We start from the raw sequence: 24,741 nt of genomic DNA, 5'->3' as shown, positions 1-24,741 counted from the left end.
TTTTCTAAGCACGTTTTTTTCGATAAAATACTTACTTTTTGAGTTATTTGCGAAAAGCCGTCTGAAAATGTGGTTATTTTGTTGAAAAATGAACATATTCACTCGCAAATAACTCGAAAATTGTTGACTTGGCGAAAAAGCTCTATGGAACAAAAGTTACTTAAAATTAGTCAGTTTACCCATTTCCGGACTTATTTTGGACATATATTTTTTCACCCCCAATAGGGGGTGAAAGTCACCCCCAGGGCAAAAGCACACATCGGCACAATATCACTTTTTTTCTTTGACATGTAAGTTATACTCATGCCAAATTTCATGTCAATCCAAGCGGTTCTTTAAAATTTAGAGCAAAAACCGTGAAAGAATGGACTAATATTTGCATTCATTAAAACGGTTATATTTACTTTTAGGTTTTAACACTGATGATGATTTTCAATAAAATCGAAAACGTTGTGTGATGTAGCCCTTAAAGGGATTTTTAATAAAAAAAAAGAATGTGTGTGTACTTTGTACGCACGTAAGAAGTTATACTTCTATTATATGATTTAAACGAAATTAATATACTTTTTATTTATATTTTGTTTAAATATTAAACTAATTTATACTTACAACTTCTCAAACATTTTTATTAGAACAGTGCCAAAAATTAAAATAATAAAAGAATAAAACACACACAAACACATTAAACAAGCCACAAATGATGTCTGAACATTAATTGTCGAAAATTTTTTTAACTGAATACGTATTTTCTGAAAATACAATTATATAATAAATATACTTACAATCATAAAATGTATTAAAAAAAAAACAAAAAAGAAAGTTTCTATTGGGACTCGAACCAGCGCTGATAAGAGCGGTTGGTATTGGAATTCATTCGCCTTCTCCGCTTAGCCACGGGCACTATGTGTCATTATTTACGAAGATCGACTAACTAAACGGATTAAACTTGTGATATTTTGATATTTTGAAAATTGATCAAATTATTTTAATTTTGAATTGAAATGATTTAGAATTGAAAAAATACAACAAAACATAGAGTAAAAAAACAATATATTAGGTGAATATTGATAGAAATTTTGATGGTAATCAAATTATATAAATAAAAGTATTACATACTATGTATTTTGGCAGATCAAATAGGTAGGTTTATACCAATGATACATTAACAATTATTACGTACCTGTTGCTTTTAAAAACTATTTAAAAGTCACTACAATATTATGAACTTTTTTGTTTCTGTCCTCACAACAATAAAACTAATATATTATACATTTGTTTACCTTTACCTTTACCTCCAAACCACAGCTGCCATATCGGATAATTTTTGACATGTCATTTGAACATCCAATCAGAACAAAGTTATAATGCGCATGCGCCGGGCTGATAGGTTTTAACATATAAAAAATCACCCTCTATCGCCGGTAAAGAAGTATAACTTCAAAAATTATACCTTTTTCGAATAGCCTCTCTCCTCTTCTCCATCTCGATAAAACTTCCACCTAACAAAATGATGGAAGTCGTGCATGATAGTGGAGTCTCTGATTGATTGTTTTTTGTCAAATGTGAGTGGCATCTATCAAGGGATATAAGTATTATTTTCCCATTTTTCTCTTTGACATAATCCAACATTCTGCATGTTCAAATATTCTGTCCAATTTTCTGCATGAAAAAACCAAATGTATGACAACATCTAAATACCTACTACGATGTAAAATCGAAATTGATGTGAAAATAATACAGCAAGAAGCAAGATTTAGATATCTGGGAATAGATATAACCAGTTACGGAGATGTTGAAGAGGAAGAACAACAACAAAGCTTAAAAGCGAGTAAAGTGGCGGAATCTCTTAATGACACAATTTGGAAGAAAAAACGCCTAAGACAAGACACAAAAGCAAGAATCTATAAAGCAGCAATTAGACCTACATTGACATACACGGCGGAGACAAGACCTGACACATCTAAAACGAGACGACTACTAGAAACAACAGAGATGAAAATACTCCGAGGAATATCAGGGAAATGTCTGTTGGATAGGGAGAGAAGCGAAAACATAAGAAGATCATGCGATGTAGAAGACATAAATGGATGGGTGACAAAACGGAAACAGGAGTGGAACGAACACATTAGTAGAATGGCAGAGGATAGGATAGTACGAATAGCGCGAGATAAGTCACCAAATTGACGAAGAAGTATTGGCAGACCAAGAAAAAGATCAAGACACAGGCTTTAAAGCCTACATACAAGAAGGAAGAAGAAGAAGACAATATTCTGCATAATATGTTGCTGTTGATTCTTTGTGTGTTTCTCTAATGATGACTATTTTCAACCAGTGAAATATTTAAAAGTGCCCGGAAACAAAGTTAATGATAATGATTTTAATAATAATACAACGAAATGATTTCAGGTGACAAATTCTGGATTCACACAGGAAACAATTTCCTCAGCAGAAGTCCCGAGCCATTGACTCATCTAGGTCTTCCTGAATATGTCACCAAAATAGATGCAGTGCAAAACTGGAAACGCAATAGTAAGTATATCAATCTATACTAACCTTACCTTTTCTAGATAATAGGAAAGTCCCAGATACAGAATCCATTATTACTATAATAATAGATACTTATTTATATCTGAAACTTTTAGGCCAAGGTAATAAGAAAAAAATATACTCTGTTCTTGACACTTCAACAGCCAGGGTACTGAAGCATTTTTTCGACAGGTAATACCTATAAGAATAAAGTTTAAATATTTCCTGAGTAGGATCTGACGGCCATTTTTATTTATAAACAATTAGTGTCAAAAAACTGTCTTTTTTCCTTTTTTTTTGCAAATTAATGGAAAACAGTAAGACTTATGGTTTTCTTAGTACAGACATCTTCGAGATAATAGAAAAAGCTTTAAAATGGCGTATTACAAAGTTTAATACACTCATTTGTTGTTAATATGATTGCGAAAAAGGTCGAAATTGCAAAAAAATTAATTTTGCAATAACTATTTTTAAAAATAAGTATAGAGCTTTGAAATTTTTGTCAAATAAGGGTTCTTTGGTGCTTCATATGTGACAAAAATTTCAAAGCGATTCATTCAATTGTTTAAATTTTATTAAAATTGTTTATCCCAGAGAGCTTTTTTTGCAATACTATAAGTCAGAAAAAAAAATGTTAAAACCATTCAACAGGTTTTGAAATGAAGGAGCATGAACTAAACTTTCAAATTGGTTTAAAAAAAGTGAATAAAAAATGCGTTTATTAGTAATAAATAATTATGCAAAAGTATCGTCAATTTTTCTTTTTTTGAATGCTTTAAACTTTTTGAATAACTTTTTTCAAAAAATCTATTTTGTTACCGTTTATAAGGTGCATAACTACCAAGTAATGTTATTTTTCCACCTACTTCTACCGAAAGTTTACTTTTCCGGAGCTGATTGTAGGGAGCAAAGTTGTACTTTTCCTCCCTAGGGAGGAAAATATTTTTCCTCCCTAGGGAGGAAAAGTAAAAGTGACGTCATGGTATTTCATTCATGAAATATAACTTATTGACGCCCTGTACAATATCTATTTTCTATTACGTAAGTATCTATACATTTTAAAGTTTATTTATAAAACACCCTGTATTTTGCAGAATGGTAAAAAACAGTAAATTGTTATTTTGATTTAACAATGTTTACATTAATAATTTGACTTATATTTGACAGTTGACAGTTATATTGTACCTACTTGTTAGTTTTAATTTTAATAAATTTTGTTGGTTAGTTACATAAATAAATCAAGTAAAAATGAAAAATAACTTGTTATTAATTTGAGGACGGTGGAAAAACCATATGTATAACATGGGAGTAAAGTGCCTTTTCCTCCCTTGAATGATTACTGCCCTCCGCTACGCGTCGGGCAGTAAACTTCATTCTCGGGAGGAAAAGTAGCGCTTTCCTCCCTTGTTATACAAATAGCTATATATTATAATTGATGAAAACTTGTAATACATATAAATAATTTATAAAAAAATAAAAAGTTTATTAGGAAAAATTTAACATACCTTTGCATAATTATTTATTACTAATAAATGCATTTTTATTCACTGTTTTTAAAACAATTTGAAAGTTTAGCTCATGCTCTTTTATTTGACACCTGTAGAATGGTTCTAACATTATTTTTTTCTGACTTATGATATTGCAAAAAAAGCTCTCTAGGATAAACAATTTGAATAAAATTTAAACAATTGAATAAATCGCTTTGAAATTTTTGTCACATATTAAGCACCAAACAACCCTCATTTGACAAAATTTCAAAGCTCTATACTTATTTTTACAATAATTTCGACCTTTTTCGCAATTATATTAACAATAATTGAGTGTATTAAACTTTGTAATACGCCATTTTAAAGCTTTTTCCATTCTCTCGAAGATGTTTGTACTAAGAAAACCATAAGTCTTACCGTTTTCCATTAATTCGCAAAAAAAAGGAAAAAAGACCGTTCTTTGAAACTAAATTGTATATAAATAAAAATGGCCGCCAGATCCTACGCAGAAAATAGTTAAAATTTGTTCTTATAGGTATTACCTGTCGAAAAAACGCTTCAGTACCCTGGCTGTTGAAGTGTCATGGAAAAACCTTATTACCCTGGACTATTTCCTTATTTTACGTGTTTAATGCCTGGTTGTACCAACAGATCTTAAGCTTAAGACGGACTTTAAGTTCTGCTTACGAAACACATGCGTTGAACCATTGAGTCTTAGACTGCACCTACATTGGATCCGTATTTCTACGATCCGATCCGATCCGACGTCGGCGTCGGTTTGAAAATAAACTCATGGATCCTTATTTATCCGATCCGATATCGGACGATTGATAGGAGAAGCTACAGCAGAGAAGCAGTTAGACATCGGCCGATATCGGATCGAAGAAATACGGATCCAATGTAGGTGCAACCTTAGACCAATTTTCAGCGTGCCACAATGGATTGCCACGCGTATCGAAAATTATGGTGCAACGTAAGCGAAACTTAAGGGTACGAACATGCCGAAGATACATGGATGAGCGCGGTGTAGGTCGCGATCGCGGCCGAGGTTTACATCTATGATGGGCAGAACATACCTAAGGTACTATTTTCCATATAACCAAAACTTGTCGCAACCTGATTACAACAAGAAATCAATAACTACGCCAGCCGTATCTCCGGCGAATCTCAGGTGGTTTAAAAACCACCAATTGAAGCTCGATCGCGATGTAAAACAAACGATTTTGTTTTGGCAACGACATCGGTGTAAACTGCGATGATAGGTCGCGTAGGTGAACGGTTGACACATCCTTGGTATGTGCGGTCTCATAAGAAAATGAAGGTTTGTTTTGACATCTATGTAGCGACCGCGATGGCGACCTACACCGCGCACATCCATGTATCTTCGGCATGTTCCAGCCCTAAGACGGCTCTATCTGTAATCTGAGCTGAACTAAGCTGTAGCTTAAGATTTCGTGGTGCAATCAGGCACAAATGTCTTCAAAGTTATAAATTAATATAATGCTTTATAATTATTTTAGAGAAAACATATTTTTATGGCATGGATCGTTTCTGGAGATACAATGAGACATCACACGAGATAGATCCAGGTTATCCTCAACACATGCAACGATGGAGGGGAGTTCCTTCATATTTAGATTCAGCTATTACGTGGAAAGATGGTATGTGCTACATTATGCTAAATACAGAATCAATCTAACGGATCTATACAGTGATGAGCGCGCTAATAACCGGCAAAATAGCGCAAAGATGGAAAACATAACACATTGCGTAACAAAAAGAGATGAAACTAGTGGAGATGGAAATGATCGTTATAAACGTATAAATTACCATTACATTACATAGTTTCCCACCTTTAGACGTATACACTCTGACAGTAGAATTTTATAAAATACTACTGGCACAGAGGTCTAAAGGTGGAAAACTATGTAATGTAATGTTAATTTATACGTTTATAATGATCATTTCCACCTCCACTAGTTTCATCTCTTTTTGTTTCACAATGTATTATGTTTTCCATCTTTTGCACTATTTTGCTGGTTGTTAGCGCGCTCATCATTGTATATTAATCTTGTTAGTTAATGTTGTCAATTGATACGTCATTATCGCTTCACCTCAGTTCATCCAGTTCAACAATTCATTTGGTATCCCATCTCTACCTGCAGCTTTTCTGCTCTTTAGTCTTTTAAGTATTTTTTTTTGTACTTAGTGTTTGTTTATGTGAACTTCTTCGTCTATGTTAATTTCTGATGTCTGTGGTTCCAAAGTCACTTGTTGTTCCTCTGTATATAACGTCTTTAGATAGTCAATCCATATATATTCTATTCGATGTGTTTCAGGTTTCGTAATTACTCCACTTCCGCTTTTTGACTTTTTATAAAGCGCCATGTTTCGCTGATGACCAAATTCTGATTGCTCAGGATCATGACGACTTGAGTTACATGACGCGGAAGCTAATAGAAGAATATAACAAATGGGGTCTCGAAGTCAACATTACGAAAACTGAAGCCATGTATATTGGAGGGACAAAGCGGTCAATTACATTAGACGATGGGGTATACATTAAACACTGTGATGAGTACAAGTACCGGGGCATGAGGTAACTCAAGGTGGAACACTCGATGCTGCTATAAAAGACAGAAACATACAGGGTAGAAAACCCAGATACATGATGAACGGCATTCTGTGGGAAAAAACAATGTCTAAAGCGAACAAATAGCTCATATACAATACCATACTTATAAGTGTCATCACATATGGCAGTGAAGTTTGGCCACTGAAACAAAGAACAGAGAAAATGTTACTAGTAACAGAAATGGACTTCTGGAGAAGAGCAGCAGGCAAATCAAGAAGAGATCGGATACCAAATGAGAGAATACGAGAAATGATGGGAGTAACACATACAATAATTGATGACATAGAAACAACTAATATGGTACAGCCATGTGTAGAGAATGCCTGACGACAGGATCCCTAAACAGATTTTGGCGTGGACATCACAAGGGAGAAGGAAAAGAGGAAGACCGAGAAGAAGTTGGAGGAGGAGTTGAAAACTGGAGGAAAGGGAAATCCATAACTTATATCTTCCATACTTCTCCAGATATATGGTTAAATAGAGAAGAATTGCGGTTAGGAGTCGGACGGCGTCGGAGACCACTGTAAACCGATAGTAGTACAGTAAAACCTGTGTTACCTGCCTACATCGGCCACCTGTCCTAACGGCCAGTTTAAAAATTTCCCAAACCAATTATATGTAGACTACAAAAACTGGCAATAGCGGCCACCTTTCTATATCGGCCAATAGTTCTTTCATTTTTAGTGGCCGTTACTGACAGGTTTTACTGTAGTAGTACTTCGGGCAATATTTTTTCTTGTCTTTCGACCAGAGATTTATAGGCCGCTTCCGTCCCACACCTCACCTGGGTCGAATATTTAAACAGCTGTTGTCATGGTTTTTGGGGTTTTGACTAAAGATCGTCGTTTGTCCTACCCATCCAAACGCCGCTAACATTTATTTTGGGTTCATTTACGAGGATTTGTTTTTATACTACGTATTGTATATAAATATATTATAGAAGTATATTCGTCGCTTATAGCTTAATTTTATTTCATCTAGATATATTCATTTATTTTCTAGGCTTCACTTACTTCTTTAGAGGAGGTCTTTTCTGGAAATTCGACAACGACTGGATCATGGCAACTGACGATTCGCCGATGCCTACCCCTACTTATTGGTTTGGATGCCCGGAGAAGAACAATATAGTTTTAAGTTGGTTTTTACGAGATCCGTGATCTTGAATATATTTATTTTTGTTATGTATTGTTGTTATGTAATAAATAGTCTTTTTAGTACATGGTTTTATTTTTTTAACGGCGTGAAATAATAATTTAGATGGTACAAGCATCTACACAAGGTGTTTGAAAAGTTTGAAGTTAGAATTAACAGCAACTGGAGTGACGAATTCGTTAGACCTCTGCGGGATAAGACAGAGTCTGTAGGACTCGTCATAAATGTCTATCATATTTTACCAACTCCAGATGTTTCTTGTATTTTTTTTGTAGTTATTCTTATTTGATTTCTATTTCCTCTGCTTGGATATCATCTCTATATTCGATTCTTCTAAATTTTCTCCGATATTTTTCTGTATTTATTTGTTGTATTATATCATTAATTATTAGTGGAATGCAATTAGAACGAAAATATGCATTGTTTCGGAATAATTCAAACAAGCTTATATTTTTCTAAAACTTTTTTTGTTAGTTTATATACATGTTAAAGTAAAAAGTTCTACTCGCAGATTTGGCCGCTAATTGTTTATTAATTTTTTAAACAATAACAATTGTTTTGTATAAATATTTTAAAAATATCGTTGAATTCATCATTTTACTTTGATGAAATATGTTTCTATTTTGTTTTTGATTATGCTTAATCCGAATATGGCATTAAAATTTGAAAATTCTTACACAGAAGCTCTTATACAGTATGTTTGCGTAGCTAGAAACCACATGGAAAACTTTTTTATTATCAATTTTACGAAAAAAAGTTATTCTTCATAAAATACTCTCGATATTCAAAAATCTAAAACTTAACCACCAGATATCAAATTTTATCAATTTTATACGAGTTATGTCAAAAATATGAATTTCTTTAAAGAGTGAGTAAAGTACCTTTTTACTTCAGAATATAAAAAAATGCTATTATGAAAAGTTGTTTGAAATTAAAAACTATGTTTTAATATACAATTACATTATTCTAACCGAAATTTTTTTTTTTAATTCTTTCTGTAATTACGGATACCCATCATCATTTTATTACAATTATTGTAACTATTTTATTATCAGTTTTGCGAAAAAAAGTTATTCTTCATAAACTGCTCTACCTGGGGCCTGATTCTAATTCATTTCGACAGTCGCAATTTCATTTCGACACCGCCATGACAGCCGCAGAATATAGCGATTCTTATTCATTTCGATATTAGTTACAACTGGGGATATTAACCTTATCATGTTGAGACTGCTCAGAATTTGGGTTGGCGCTCCCGTTTATTGGAACTTGTTGATAGTCTGGGAAAATTATCGAAAAAAATGCAATTTTTGGGAAAAATTATTTACCAGCTATTTTATTGCTAAAATCGAATCTTAAGATTGCATATACAGTGCGTCCATAAAGTAACGCATAAATTCATTATTTCGTAAACCAGCGACATTAATGAAAAATCCTGAAACGGGTCGATTTTTATTTTTAGATTCAGATTTTTTGGCATATATATTATACTAGTGACGTCATCCATCTGGGCGCGATGACGTAATCGATGATTTTTTTAAATGAGAATGGTCATGTGATAGGTCATTTGAAAGGGTATTCAATTCTCTATTCACTAATATAAACATTTACCTAATTATTTATACAAGGTGTTCAAAAAACATTTTTTTAATTAAAATAATTGAAACAAAAAGAAGAATGTACGTAATTTATTTAATTCAAAATACATTTTACTGTTGTCAGAAAACAGGAAAAAAATGTTTATTTGAGAAATAAATATTGTTTTTTGCTTAAATTCAATGTTAAAGCTGCCACCCACCTGTTGCTTGGCAGTTTGAACATTTCGTTTAAGCGAAAATCAATGTTTATTTGTCAAATAAAATTTTTTTCTGTTTACTGACAGTAGTAAAATGTATTTTGAATTAAATAATTACATTATATTCTTCTTTTTGTCTCACTTATTTTAATTAAAAAATGTTTTTTGAACACACTGTATAAATAATTATGTTAATGTTTATATTCTTGGATAGAGAATTGAATACCCTTTTAAATGAGCTATCATATGACCCCTATTCTCATTTAAAAAAATCATCGATTACGTCATCACGCCCAGATGGATGACTTCACTAGTATGATATATATGCCAAAAAAACCGTAATTTAAAAATAAAAATCGACGTGTTTCGGGAATTTTCCTAAAGTAACCAGTTTACGAAATAACGGATTTATGCGTTACTTTATTAGTAATATGGGGTATGACAAGTCCGCAGAAAGTGTGTTATTTTATTTATAAACAAATTAGCCCTTCTAAATCTTCTTTATTTTTCAATTAGTGGTCTGTAACTCCTAAAATTTTTCCTTTGAGCCAAAAACACTCAAATAAAAATTCACCGTAATTTAGTTCTGCACAAAGTTATTTTTTTTTCCGATTTCCTTCAACAAAAATTTTACTCAGAAAATCCGAGTTTTCCCAAAAAATCTGCAATTTTCAATTAAAATTTTAGGGAAGTACCTAATTATTTATCAATAATTAAATAATTGATGACATGAAAGATTTATTATAATAGATTATACAGAGGGGCTAAATTATGGAATAAATTCATTTCTTTAAAACGGGCGATTTTGGAGCAAAATCCCGAAAGAGGTCGATTTTTATTTTTAAATTAGAATTTTTTGGCATATATTTCTTACTAGTGACGTCATCCATCTGAGCGTGATGGCGTAATCGATAATTTTGTTAATGGGAATAGGGGTCGTGTGGTAGGTCATTTGAAAGGGCGTTCAATTCTCTATTCAGTAATATAAACATTATTCTCATTAGGTATTTATACAGGGTTGCCAAAAAACATTTTTGAATTAAATTAATTGGCGCAAAAAGAAGAATGTATGTAATTTATTTAACTCAAAATACATTGTACTGCTGTCAGAAAATAGAAGAAAAGGTTTATTTCACAAATAAGCATTTCTTTTCGCTTAAATTAAATCACAAACAGCCTCCCTCCTACGTACTTATTAATCAATGCTCCTACCTATTGGCAGTTTGAACATTTAATTTAAGCTAAAAGCAATGTTTATTTGCAAAATAAACATTTTTTTCTATTTTCTGACAGCAATAGAATATATTTTGAGTTAAATAAATTACATGCATTCTTCTTCTTGCGTCAATTAATTTAATTTAAAAATTTTTTTGGCCTCCCTGTATAAATAATGATATTAATGTTTATAATACTGAATAGAGAATTGAACGCCTTTGTAAATGAGCTACAACACGAACCCCTATTCCTATTTAAAAAAATAATCGATTACGTCATCACGCTCGGATGGATGACGTCACTAGTTTGAAATATATGCCAAGAAATTTAATTTAAAAATAAAAATCGACCTGTTTCGGGATTTTTCTCTAAAATCGTCCATTTTAGAGAAAATGAATTTATTCCATAATTTAGCCCCTCTCTGTATATCAGGAAACAGGCGACAATCTAACCAATAGTTTAGCAATAATTAAAATGTTAATTAAAAAATTTCGGTCGAAATAATAACCAGAAAGATTATGATACACCAGAATAACTATGATTTTCGTATAAAAAAGCACTATACCTATTCAACGTACCTTACAGGATTGAAATTGGACCATTTGAGCGGTCTCAGGAATGTTATAAAGAAACAATTTTTTGGCTTATAAACAAATAGAACCCCTCAGAAAATATTAGATTTAATTAAATTAAGTTAACGCTGTTGAAAAGGGCACGGCTTCTGTGTCCTTTTCGAAGAAAAACAAATTGAATTGCGAGGAGTGATTCCAGGTATAACCGGTCAAATTTGACCGGCATTTGCGACAGAGTTATAAACAACAGGATTTTAATCTTTGAACCATCAGATACCTTTTAATTCCGGTCTTCTTTGTACATACAAATTTTCATATCTTCAAGACACTTATAACAAAAAAGATTTATGTCACTGTTACCAAATTATTTAATTATTGATAAATAATTACTTTCCTCAAATTTTAGTTGAAAATTAAAGATTTTGTTTGGAAAACCCGAATTTTCCGAGGAAAATTTCCGTCGAAGGAAATTGGAATAAATTATCAATGTGCAGAATTAAATTACTGTCAATTTTTATGTGAGTGTTTTGGTTTAAAGTTAAAATTTTCGGAGTTATAGAGCAATAATAAAAAAAAGATTTCGGAGCGCTAATTTGTTTATAAACAAAATAGCACACTTTCTGTGGACTTTGCACAGCTATATTACTAATATAGGAAATCTTAAGATTTGATTTCAGCATGTCCAGCAATAAAATAGCTGGTAATTAATTTTTCTTGTTTTTTACTAATTTTCCCAGATTATTACCTTACATCTTTCATTGAGTTGATGATTCATGTTGTGGACATTCTCAATTATTATATTTCTAATTTAATACTATTCTATCTAATTCCTCAAAACAAGCAAATTTCAATTCAACCCAGCTATATTAAATATAATACCTTTTGCTTTAGTTTTCCTTGCAAGAAATAAACAAAACACATCTAAACTAAACCTAACCTCGCTTTTGGCCATTCATTCATCTCCGTGTCAAATAATTTCGACAGTCGAAATTATAATATCAACACCCTTTTTAAAGTCGCTATTAATTTCGATAGTCGCTATTTCATGACGTCACTTCGTTAGTTCAACTAAAATCCACAAGGCTCGCACAATCGCATTTCAACCGTCGCCATATTGAAAGCGACTTGTTTAGTGTCGAAATTTGATTTAGAATCAGGGCCCTGATCTGAAATCTATGATACATCTATCAGATATCAAAGTTTTTCAGTTTTACACGAGGTATGTAAAAATATGAATTTTTCTTAAGAGTGAAGTGCCTTTATTATTCACAATATTTTAATTAGAAGGATGTAGTTGAACACTAAAACATATTTTTTTAATTCCAAACAACTTTTCTTTATAACAATTTTATGTACTTTACTCTTGAGTGAAATTCATATTTTTTGACATACCTCGTATATAATTAATAAAATTTTATGTTTGATGGTTGTATCTTAGAATATATACGATACAGAGTATTTTATAAAGAATAACTTTTTTCGTAAGACTGATAATAAAAAAGTTATCAATAGGTTCCAAGTCTCGCAGACATAATGTATAAGAGCTAAAAAAATTTTTTTTTTGTTGAACATTTATTATTGTTGAAGCTTATTGTTGAATCAATTTTAGATAAGTTTTACAGTAAAAAGTTTGATCACTTTGTGTAAACATTTTTTTAGCTGGTAATTTTCGGTTTTTGTATTACATTTTTGTTATCTTTCTTAATTTTCTCAAAAAGAAATAGTTTATTTCATTTCTAAAGTAAAATAATTTAGTGCATTTGAAAGAATACATCCTAAGCTTTAAAAAAACACCTATAAAAATGTAATAGATTTGTAGAAAATTGAGTAATACCGTCTTAAAGTGGTGTTAATTCTGTAAAACTATGAAGTTTTCAAAAATTACATTTTTTGAGACGTGTCGTATCATTTGAACTAAATTTTTAAGATATTTTTGAATGAAACATCGTTTAGTAAGATGATTGAAAGGTAAGTTGTGCAAAATTGAAAGTTTTATAAGAAAAATTGTATTAGTTACACATTTTTAAATCATTTTTAAACAAAAATCATGTAAGTCTCATTTTCAGCCCACACCGTACTTATGCCCATACATTTCGTTTCTTTTTATTATAACTCTAACATAGCTTAATAATTCTTCTTCCATGTTCAATTTGTAAAATTTCATTTGATCGATTATTTAAAGAATTACATTAAAATAACTCAACCGTGATTCGCCGTACGCTAGTTTACAGTGCGCCAATGTTTGTGAGAAGGGTGACTTTAGCGTTATAAATAAAAAATTATAGAAGCTACAGATTTAATTTTAGAAAAATTTTCTGAAATTTTCAATGGCGAAGTCGGTTTTTTTTCAAAAATTTATAGTTTCGGAGTTACTTAAAAAAACATCTATGTTCGCAATTCATTTGTTTAATAAAAAATGAAGCACCCGCTTCTCGAGTAGAACTTTTTGATATGTTGTTTATTAAACATTTCTTAATGAAATTACAAAAAGTTCTATCTTGTTTGATTTTTTCCGAAGTGAAAATCTATATGCAATCCCCTATATGTTAAGTTTCACAGTTTAAAGTTTAGTAAAATATATTTAATGCATATTTAGTACCATATTCAAAATATACCCACTAGAAAAAGGTGCATGCGCCTATGCAGGACCTCTCTGGATCCTGCGTATCTGGAAAAGTCGAATTATCGATTCTATAGGGTGCTGGCGGCAGCCATCTTACAGAAACAAACCAGTTCAGTCAGTGAAAATTCCTATATTTGACTAAAGTAATTCGCGTTAAGTGATACGTCGGTGAATAAAATGTTCGGCAACCATTGATATCATCCATAGAGAAAAACAGAGCATGTAAGTCTAATTTTTTTAGTTAATAAATATCGTAGATGTAATCCTGCAGGATTTTTATTTGGAAAACTGCCAAAATGTTTCATAAAAGACGTATATAGATATTATTATCTATTAGATTTTTCTTGTGAGTTTTGTGTTTTATAGAATATAAAAGTGCTCTAAACATAGTGCTCTTTAATCATTTATATATTGAAGCACAGAAAACATATCACAACGAACAAATTATACATCTTCTTGAAATATATTAGCGTATGAGATGTTCTACAGAAGTTTATTTAATAAAATTTACAGATTTTAATGAGCTTTTGGCACAAATCTATAAAATCTATACAGCTACATTAAAATTTATTGTATTTTCTTCATAAAATATTAGTTGTTACACAACTTGAAATAAGTTATTCAAGCATATCATTGAAGAGTTAATTTATCATATGAAATTGGTAAAATATTTGTCCAAATGTCATTAAAATCCATCAAGAATTGGTAGGTCATCAGGGGCGACATCTCCATGGTAAAAATCACTAGATGCCAAGTATGTATCTGCTAAATTATTTACAAAAGTTATATCTATAGATATCTTTACTTGATCGAGTTATATGAAAATTCATTAATCGTGAATTTATTTACCATTATTAAATCGACTACAATAGTATCAATAACACCATATCAGTAAACCATTCGCCATCTTGGAATAAATTATACTTTTTTTCAAGTCTGTGTGATATGTCTAATTGCACAAACTAATTCGATATAAAAAAATTGGATGTTTTATATAGTTTTTAATGCAGTTTCTATGTTAAATGGACGAGGACTTATTTATATGATAATTTTTATAGATAGAACATAATAGGTTGATGGATAGGTGTTTATGTGTGTACGTGTGTGTGTTTTTTTATAATAAATGTATATTTAGAAGTAAACGTTATATACTCTAAGGGCCGGTATTTCCAACCTCACTTAAGCCAAAGCTTACGTTAAGCCGTTGCTTAAGCTTAGATGCCTGTATTTCCACTTCAATTTGAGGCTTAAGCCTAGGCTTAAACCAAATAATTTTAAGCTCGCGCGGGAGTTGGTTTAAGCCTTTGCTTAAAATTTGTTTTCCGTTTTTTGAGGTTATTTCTATAGATTATTAATTATAGAGTTGTTTTGAAAACTAACTTTTAAGTAATAACGTTATTATTGGATTATTAAATAATAATCTATTAATGTATTAATCGTAATAACGATTATTAAAATTCTTACTAATTTTGGAAGGTGTAGGTACATGAAAATTGTTTATTTCTACAATGCTTGGTAGGTATATTTATTTTACAAAAATAAACTTACATTCCAATTTGACATTTTAAGGAATATATCCAATAAACAAAATTACAAAGACGGATTTATTGCTTATGCAAAATAACAATAAAAATATAACCAGAGAAAATATAGACAATAAACTAAAAACACATGTACCATGTACACAAAATTAAATGAAGTAAAAATAACATTGATACAGATGACAAGATAAAATTAAATGTCAACAGTAGTGGTTTTTACCTCAGAAGCAAAAGCTTAAGTAGCTATTGAAATACCGGCCCTAAATGGTTCTTAAAAAGTTAGTGACAATTGAGATCTGTAAATTGAGCAAACTTTATTTAGTTCTAATTCATTCAATTTCTTGTTTATTTATTTTTTTTTAATTCTCAAGACCGTATTTTAAAAATTTATATGTTAGTATAGCTTTCAACGGCTCTTCAAGCATTACTGCAAACTGATTGATAAGAACTGACACTCCTATTAGTTCAGAGAAAAGTACCTACCCTGTTTGTGACACTGACCCCTCCAGACGAAAGACAGTTGTTTTGAATAGTATCTTCTTCTTCTTCTTACACGTGTTGTAGATCTATCGATCTGTTAATTCCGACGTTCTTGAGACGTAAACTGCCAGCTATCTCTCCATCTTTTTGGTGGTCTTCTCAGTGGACGCTTGCCAGCTGCTTTTCCTTCTAGCGCAATTCTTGGTAGTCTGTGCTCATACATTCTTTTTACATGAATGAGTCATTTTCTTCGTCTTTGGGGCCTACCCCATCTTACTACACATTGTTCCCTGATTATGTTGTTTCGTATTCTATCCCTTCTTGTCTTCCCTTCTATTGCTCTTACTGTCTTCATTTTGGCTGTTCGTAGCATGCTTTTGGTTTTATTGGTATCTTTTCTTGATTCAATGCCATAGCCCATAACAGGTCTGATGCAAGTTTTATAAATTCTAACTTTGCTATCCATTCTTATATATGGGTTATTCCAGACCACATCTCTGAAACATCCGGACAAGACAGCGGCCTTGTTAATTTGTCCTCTTAGGTCTCTGGCTGGGTCATGATAACTTGATAACTCTACACCTAGATATTTGAACTGGTTTAGCTGTTCTATGGGTTTCCCCTCTTGGTTCTTGCATATAATTGGGTCTTAGGCAATGATAATGCGATTTGTTTTCTGCGTGGATATGTTCATGTTAAGTCGTAGACATGCTTGATAGAATCGATAAAGTTGTCTTTGTAGGTCATCCTCGTCCTCTGCAATCAAGAATGAGTCATTTTCTTCGCATAGCACACTAGGCTTGATTGAATAGAAATGGACTGAGGCTGTCTCCCTGCCTGATTCCTCCTGGTGTTGGTATGTTGACCGTAGTGGTGTCTTTTGTTTTAATTTTTGTCGTGTTGTTATTGTTCATTTGTTTTATGACCTCAACAATGTTTGCCGGTATACTTTTTTGCTTAATTTTCTTTATTATATCGCTAAGTCTGACTCTGTCAAATGCTTTCGTTAGGTCTACAAAGCAAATATATGCAGGTTTGTTATATTCTATCGACTTCTCTTTCACTAGTTTCATGACAAATATTGGGCCCGTCGTCGACCTGTTTTTTCTGAATCCTTGCTGTTCTTCTCTGTTCTTTATCTGTGATTCCAATTTATCCTGTTAGGAGTCCAAATAAGTCCAAATAATCCACTGCAGGAAACATAGTTTCTTGTTATAGAGGTTCATACTATTCAAAACAACTGCTGTTTGTCTGGAGGGGTCAGTGTCACCCATTGGCTGATCTAGACATTTGCCTAGGGAGGGGGAATTTGCCTTAGGAGGGGAACTTCCAATGAAAACCAAAAGACGTAAAAAGATAAACCCAAGCTACATATAAGACATAAATAATAACTTATATGCATTAAGTTTCCATAATTTTCTTAACTATACTAAATTACAATTAAGATGCAGTAGAAATAAACAAATCAAGACACCTTAAATACTACTAGGAGCAGTCCTGAATCATAATTTACAATGTATAAACTTTGGAAATCATGATTTAAGATTTTCAATGTATATACATTGTAAATTATGATTCGGGGGTGCTCCTAGTAGCATTTAACGTGTCTTGATTTGTTTATTTCTACTGCATCTTGATTGTTAATTTAGTATAATGTGTTTATTGGGTTGAATTTATCTGTCTGTGGCTTGAGTTTCATGTCAGTTAATATATTTTTACGTTTCAACATTTTTTTCTTTAATTTTGGACCTTGTTAGCGGGGGAAATTTCCCCACTTTCCCTCCTCGTAGATTCGCTACTGGTACCACCAGAAAAACCTTATTTCGCTGGACTATTTATCTTCATCTCTACTTACTAGAGCGAAAAATGCAAAATTAAGGTCTTATTGCAGATAAGACTAACATTATTTTAGTTCTGAAATTTTTGCTCCAGAATAACTTAATTTTTCATGTTTTATCGCCCCATTTCTCCATTGTTTTTTCTTATTCTTGGCTCGATAATATATATGCACGTCTCTTGTTAGTTATACCCAGTGTACAAGGTTATTTGAGATGTTCTAGATTTGGTGAAATGCCAACTTAGGAAAAGATTGTGTGATACTGGCAAGTAGATTTTGGGGTTAATACGTACATAAAAGTTTTTTAGTAGGTATTTCGTCTGAATACGTCCACATTTTTATATTATTTCCGTTGAAGTGAAGTATCCTGTTATATAATGCATAAAATTTGTTATACATATCCAGTGAGAGGCAAAATTATGGAATAAATTAATTTTTTCGAGAATTGGCGATTTTTTAGATAAATCTCGAAACAGGTCGATTTTTATTTTTAAATTATGATTTTTTCGTATATATGTTACAGGCCAAACCCGATTTCAGGACAAACTAGTTTGACTTAGGCTAAACTAGTTTGGCTTAGGCTAAACTAGTTTGTCCTGAACGCGTTAGGATAAACTAGTTTGCCGTAAACGCGATAGGATAAACTAGTTAAATTATTTTATCCTGATATGAATACGGACACTGCAGGATAAACTAGTACAGCCTAGTATAAACATTATAGTATAACTACAAAGCCAAAATAAATAGATAAACTGAATAAAATACTCTGTAATTGGATGTAATATAGTTATTTTTATTAAAACGATAATGATTTGTCGTTAAAACTAATGAACAATTGGTAATACAAACAATCATATTATAATAAACCTCGATTATAAAAATTATTTATTTTTCTATCGAGTGCTTTGGTGACATTTATCATTGCAAAGTATCACTGCCTTTTTGCACTTGCATCTGTTTGTGGAGCAGTTTTTGTTGCAGATGCAATTGACAAGACCTTGTCCTGAACCAACTGAATTTCTTGTAGCTTATTAACACATTCGTGGACACGACTGCATATGCAGACACCTACAAAGGGACGTGAATGTCTGCATATGAAGCCGTATCCGTGAATGTGTTAAGTAAGAAAAAATAAACCCAGAATGTAGGTTCTGAAGGACACCAAGTTTGGTACCAACTTTGTAAAATCCTTCGTCATTTGTCTGAAGAATAACTCTAATGATGCTTCTAAGCTCACCTTTGCCTGTTAGCATCACTATCTTCTCTTAGATTAACATTGCAATTATTGTCTATTACCTTCCTTAAGTTATCTTCATCCTGAATGTCATTTATGATTTCTTGCTTTAAAAATGAAGTCGAAAGTCCTAAACCAAGGCTCTAAAATATCTTTAATGGTTGCAGCTACCCGAGATTCAGTTGAATCAGAACAAGGTTTTTTTTTCAAATACACCTGCAATAAAAATTGTTCCATAAATAGTTGCAAGTGCAAGAAGACAATGATAATCCGCAATTCTAAGTGTTACCAAAGCACTCCATGAAAAAACCTATAATAATTTTTATAATTGAGGTACAATTATTGTTTTAAAAAACAAAAAACACTGAATATTTTTTATATGATTGTTTTTACTTCCAAATGAAGTACAAGGAAAAATAAAAGAGAAGGGAAAATTATATAAAAAGTTGCAAGAAACCAGATCGGACATAGATCTACAAAACTATATGGTCGCCAAAAAGGAAGCGAAAGTAGCAGTAGCAAAAGCTAAAGCAGAAGCGTATTCAAACCTATACGATCAACTTGATACCAGGGAAGGCGAAGCAAAGATATATAAAATAGCCAAACAGAGAGCAAAGAAAGCAAGAGATTTTAATCAGATTAGATGTACCCGAGATAAAAATAACAAAATACTAATTCACGAAAAGATTGTCAAAAAGAGATGGAGAAAGTATTTTGACAATTTATTAAATGAAGAATTTGACAGACAGCCTGTGGAGTTAACGGAGACAGTAACAGCAATGGTTACCAGAATAACAAACGAGGAAGTGGCTCAAGCGCTTCAAAAAATAAAGAAAGGAAAAGCAGTCGGACCAGATGATATTCCTGGGGAAGTATGGAGAGCATTGGGAGAGACAGGAATAAGTTGGCTAGCAGGTCTATTTAATAGAATTATGGAAGTTGGACAAATGCCAGACGAATGGAGAAGCAGTATATTAGTACCTGTCTACAAAAACAAGGGAGACATACAACAATGTACAAACTACAGGGCTATAAAACTACTTAGCCACACCATGAAAATATGGGAGAGGGTAATTGATAGACGGATAATTCATTGTAAGGCAACTGATGGAAAGAGACCAATGCTCATATGGTATTCATTGATCTTGAGAAAGCATATGATAGAGTTCCTCGAGAGATTCTGTGATGGGCACTCAATAAGAAAGGAGTCCCTGGCGAATATGTAAAGATTGTGAGAGATATGTATAAGGGAGTAACGACTAGTGTTAGGACAGGTGTGGGAGAGACTGATAAATTGCAGGTGAAAGTAGGATTGCACCAAGGCTCGGTGCTTAGTCCTTATTTATTCTTATTAGTTTTGGACCAGATATCAGCAAAACTACAGGGTAGCATTCCATGGTGCCTAATGTATGCTGATGATGTAGTGTTAGTAGGAAATAGTGAAAGAGACTTAGAACACAAACTGGAACAGTGGAGACAAGCTCTGGAGGGAAAAGGTTTAAAACTTAGTAGGACAAGAACAGAGAATGAAGTGGAATGTTCATTTAAAGATGGAGTTACTACAAATAAAATGGTATTTTTAGATGGTGAAATAATTGTGAAAAGTAATAGTTTTAAGTACCTAGGATCGGTATTACAGAGTAATGGAGAAATAGATGAAGATGCATGCAGTAGAATTAGGGCTGGATGGATTAAGTGGAAAGAAGCGAGTGGTTTGTTGTGTGACAGAAAAATTCCAATGAAGCTGAAGGGAAAATTCTATAAAACAGCCATAAGACCAATGATGTACGGAACTGAATGTTGGGCAGTGAAAAAGAAAGAGGAATAACGGATGTATGTGGCGGAAATGAGAATGCTTAGATGGATGAGTGGAGTGACAAAGAAGGATAAAATTAGAAATGAGTATATTAGGGGAAGTCTAGGTGTGGCACCAGTTGATGCCAAAATGAGAGAGCATAGGTTAAGATGGTTTGGTCATGTTCAACGTCGAGACGTTAATCACCCAATACGAAGAATAGCTGAAGTGCAGATTCCTGGAAGGAGTAGGAGAGGAAGACCAAAAAGGACCTGGGGGGAGACCATAAGGCAGGACATGTTGGTAAAGGGGATTAACATTGATATGACCCAAGATAGAATTGTGTGAAGAAACGCAATTAGGGAAGCCGACCCCTCATAGGGATAAGGCAAAGAGAATGATGATGTTTGTACTTCCAATTGTCCATTAGTTTATGCCGAATCATTATCGTTTTAATAAAAGTGACTGTTTTACATCCAATTACAGGGTATTTTATTCAGTTTATCTATTTATTTTGGCATTGTAGGTATACATACTATAATGTTTATACTAGGCCTCACTAGTTTATCCTGCAGTGTCCGTATTAATATCAGGATAAACTAGTTTGGCCTAGGCATAACTAGTTTATCCTATGTCGTTTAGGACAAACTAGTTTGACCTAGGCCAAATTAGTTTATCCTAACGCGTTCAGGACAAATTAGTTTGGCCTAGGCCAAACTAGTTTGTCCTGAAATCGGGTTTGGCCGGTAACACATATATCATACTAGTGACGTTATCCATTTGGGCGTGATGACGTAATGGAAGAAACAATAAAACACAGAATTATGCAATAATGAAAAGACATAAAAATTATGAACGCGATTCTTTTGGACAAAAACTTATCCAAAGAAATCAATATAAGGATATACCAGACCATTATACAGAGTGTTGTCACAATGGGTTCCTAAATTTGGCCACTAAAAATCAGAAGGAGAAAAACATTTCTAGCCATGGAAATGGACTTCTGAAGGAGGTCAGCTGGAAGGTCATGTCGAGAAAGAGTTATCAATGAGAATATCCGCAGATTTACGAACGTTGAAAACACGATGAATGACTATATAAAATACAAATGTTGTTCTGAAGCTATTTCCTTGTGGCATTTTTATAATTAAGTATTTTCTATGGGAAATAAGCCACAATTTTACTAAAAAATGAATTTATTAACGTTTCGAAGCCCAAATCGGGTTTCGTTGTCAAAATACAAAATACTATTAAAATAAACAAAAATGTTGTTGCTAAGTAAAAAAAAATTCTTCTAATAATTTATTAAATCTGACTCATTTATATTGGCAATTCAGACGTATATTATACATTTTAAAGTAGAAGACTCTAAAATGATATCGCCAATATTTATGAGTTGCGTTCCTGGGACGACTTTACTAAAAGATAGTTCATTCGATTACATGAAATCAATCCCAACTCAAGAATATCTGTCGCAAAAAATATAGCATGTGATCTGTCTTTAAAAAGACAACCAAATGCAATGATGACAGTAAAATTCTCGCGTTAGAGATTCCATAGTAAATCACGAAAGAACAAAGAATTGCATTTATAAAATACCTTGTGAATGCGAACAATTTTATTTAGGTGAAACATCAAGACCATTAAACGTTAGAATAAGTGAACATCAGTCTTATATTAAAAATAGAGAATTTGATAGATCTCAAATATGCCAACACGCATGGGATAATGAACATAAAGTTCAATGGAGAGATTCAAGTATAGTCCTGAAAGAATCAGATAGTAAAAAGAGAAAAATCAAAGAAGCGGCTCTAATTATGCTAAATGAAACCAATTGTGTCGCAAATTCCTCAGTAGAATGCAGTAGGATGTGGTTACCCATACTGAAAGAGGAAGTCACTCGTGATTTACTATGGAATCTCTAACGCGAGAATTTTACTGTCATCGTTGGATTTGGTTGTCTTTTTAAAGACAGATCACAGGCTATGATTTTTTTGCGACGGATATTCTTGAGTTGAGATTGATTTCATGTAATCGAATGAACTATCTTTTAGTAAAGTCGTCCCAGGAACGCAACTCATAAATATTGGCGATATCATTTTAAAGTCTTCTACTTTAAAATGTAAAATATACGTCTGAATTGCCAATATAAATGAGTCAGATTAAATAAATTATTAGAAGAACAACGACACCCGATTTGGGCTTCGAAACGTTAATAAATTCATGTTTTAGTAAAATTGTGGCTTATTTCCCATAGAAAATACTTGATTATAAAATACAAACATCTAAAGTGTTGGTCTGGTCACGTTCAGAGAATGAGAGAAGATGGATTACCAAAGCATATGGTAGACTGAACGCTACAGGATAGACGTAGAAAAGGTAGACCACGAACAAGTTGAAAAGAGGATAGCTATCGATGGTGAAATGAAAGAAATTGTACTAGTTGTGGACATGGGTCAAAAGAGAATGTAGTGGTGACTGAGAATCAGAATATGACTTATAAACCATCAATTATATAAAATGTTTAACTAGATATCGGTGTATACAAACCAAAACGTTTTTCGCTAGTGTGATTATTACCCAAAAATGGAACAAAATTGTTTAAAACATCTGAAAAGTCTCTTTGTTCTTTCTCAAAATTCTAAGCTTAACAAAAACCGCATTGCATAAACATGCGAAGCGTAGTAATTAAACAAACTAAAACAGCTTTTCACATTTTTGCTTCAATATTGAAACTGCCATTGAAATTGCCTTAGCGTTATAAAAAACTGGATAATTGGAAGATTTCTACAGAGCTTAATTGATGCCAGACTCGATATTAAACCCCTTAGTGTGTTACTCTAATCCCACTCAAGGACATTTGGATAAATTTATCTTAGCTGCCGTCAAGGGAAAAGTTTTCAGGGTACGGGTTTTTTTTTCAGATCAATGTAAAGTACGAGTTTATCTTTGCCTTAATTTCTGATTCTCTGTTTATTAAGGGCATGAGCGCAAATATTTTACGGCTATCCCTACTTTTTCTGTCTTTACGCGGCAAATTACGTGTAGTAAACTGGTATGGATTTGTAAACATTACTTGACAAATGTCATCATTAACTTTAAAGAGATGACTTTTGAATGTTCTTGGATAACTGTTACTTGTATAATTGCATCATTATATATATATATATATATATATATATATATATATATATATAATATATATATATATATATATATATATATATATATATATATATAATCGGTTCATAACGTTCTACGACGTCTTCCGATTCCCAATCGCCATTGCTCTCGATCGTAGCACATGTCTTCGTTCAAGCCTCTTTCTCCGATTTCCCTTTGGATTCCTTCTATCCAGCTTTTCCTATGTATTCCTCTCTTCCGCCGTCCTTTTGGTGCCCATCGTAGCACTTGCTTGGGTAATCTGTCTTCTTCCATACGTTGTACGTGGCCAAACCATCCTAGTTGCTTTGTTTTTATATCGTCCATTATTGCATGCTTTACATCCATTATCTCCAATATTCTTGTATTTCTGATTTTTTGTATTCTTGATATACCAGCAGATCTTCTCCAGAAGTCCATTTCAGTTGTTCTGAGCATATTTTCGGATTTTGCTTTAAGTGGCCAAACTTCGCTGCTGTATGTTATAATGCTCTTAACAATGCTGTTATAGATGTTACGTTTATTTTCTTTGGAGATACTTTGGTCCCATAGGATTTTGTTCAATAATGCGATAGCTTTCCTTCCTTGTGTGCACCTTTCTTGGATATTCTTGTCCAACGTTCCATCTTGTGTACTTGTAAGACCCAAGTATTTATATTCCTGACAGTGATTAATAGTTATTTCATTTTC

General features: G+C 32.4%; 2 protein-coding genes across 4 annotated transcripts in view; both read left to right on the top strand.

Annotated features, from left to right (window-relative positions):
- The window catches only part of LOC114326089 (matrix metalloproteinase-25-like), a 36,278-nt gene extending 28,413 nt beyond the window's left edge, over positions 1-7,865 (top strand). Inside the window, exons 9-11 of the mRNA XM_050662428.1 lie at positions 2,407-2,529; positions 5,534-5,674; positions 7,651-7,865. Coding sequence (XP_050518385.1) covers positions 2,407-2,529; positions 5,534-5,674; positions 7,651-7,805 — 419 coding nt within the window. The 3' untranslated portion in view covers positions 7,806-7,865. The remainder of the gene's footprint in view (positions 1-2,406; positions 2,530-5,533; positions 5,675-7,650) is intronic.
- A 6,201-nt stretch (positions 7,866-14,066) lies between these two features.
- Positions 14,067-24,741, top strand: part of LOC114326099 (synaptotagmin 1) — a 103,402-nt gene continuing 92,727 nt past the window's right edge. For all 3 annotated transcript variants that reach the window (XM_050662434.1, XM_050662433.1, XM_050662430.1), the window contains exon 1: positions 14,067-14,224. The gene's annotated coding sequence lies outside the window, so the exon portion shown is untranslated. The remainder of the gene's footprint in view (positions 14,225-24,741) is intronic.

This window comes from Diabrotica virgifera, chromosome 9 (assembly GCF_917563875.1).
Source record: "Diabrotica virgifera virgifera chromosome 9, PGI_DIABVI_V3a".
Taxonomy (NCBI): Eukaryota; Metazoa; Arthropoda; class Insecta; order Coleoptera; family Chrysomelidae; genus Diabrotica; species Diabrotica virgifera.
The sequence above is the reverse complement of the archived record's forward strand: the minus strand, read 5'-3'. Positions and strand labels throughout refer to the sequence as shown.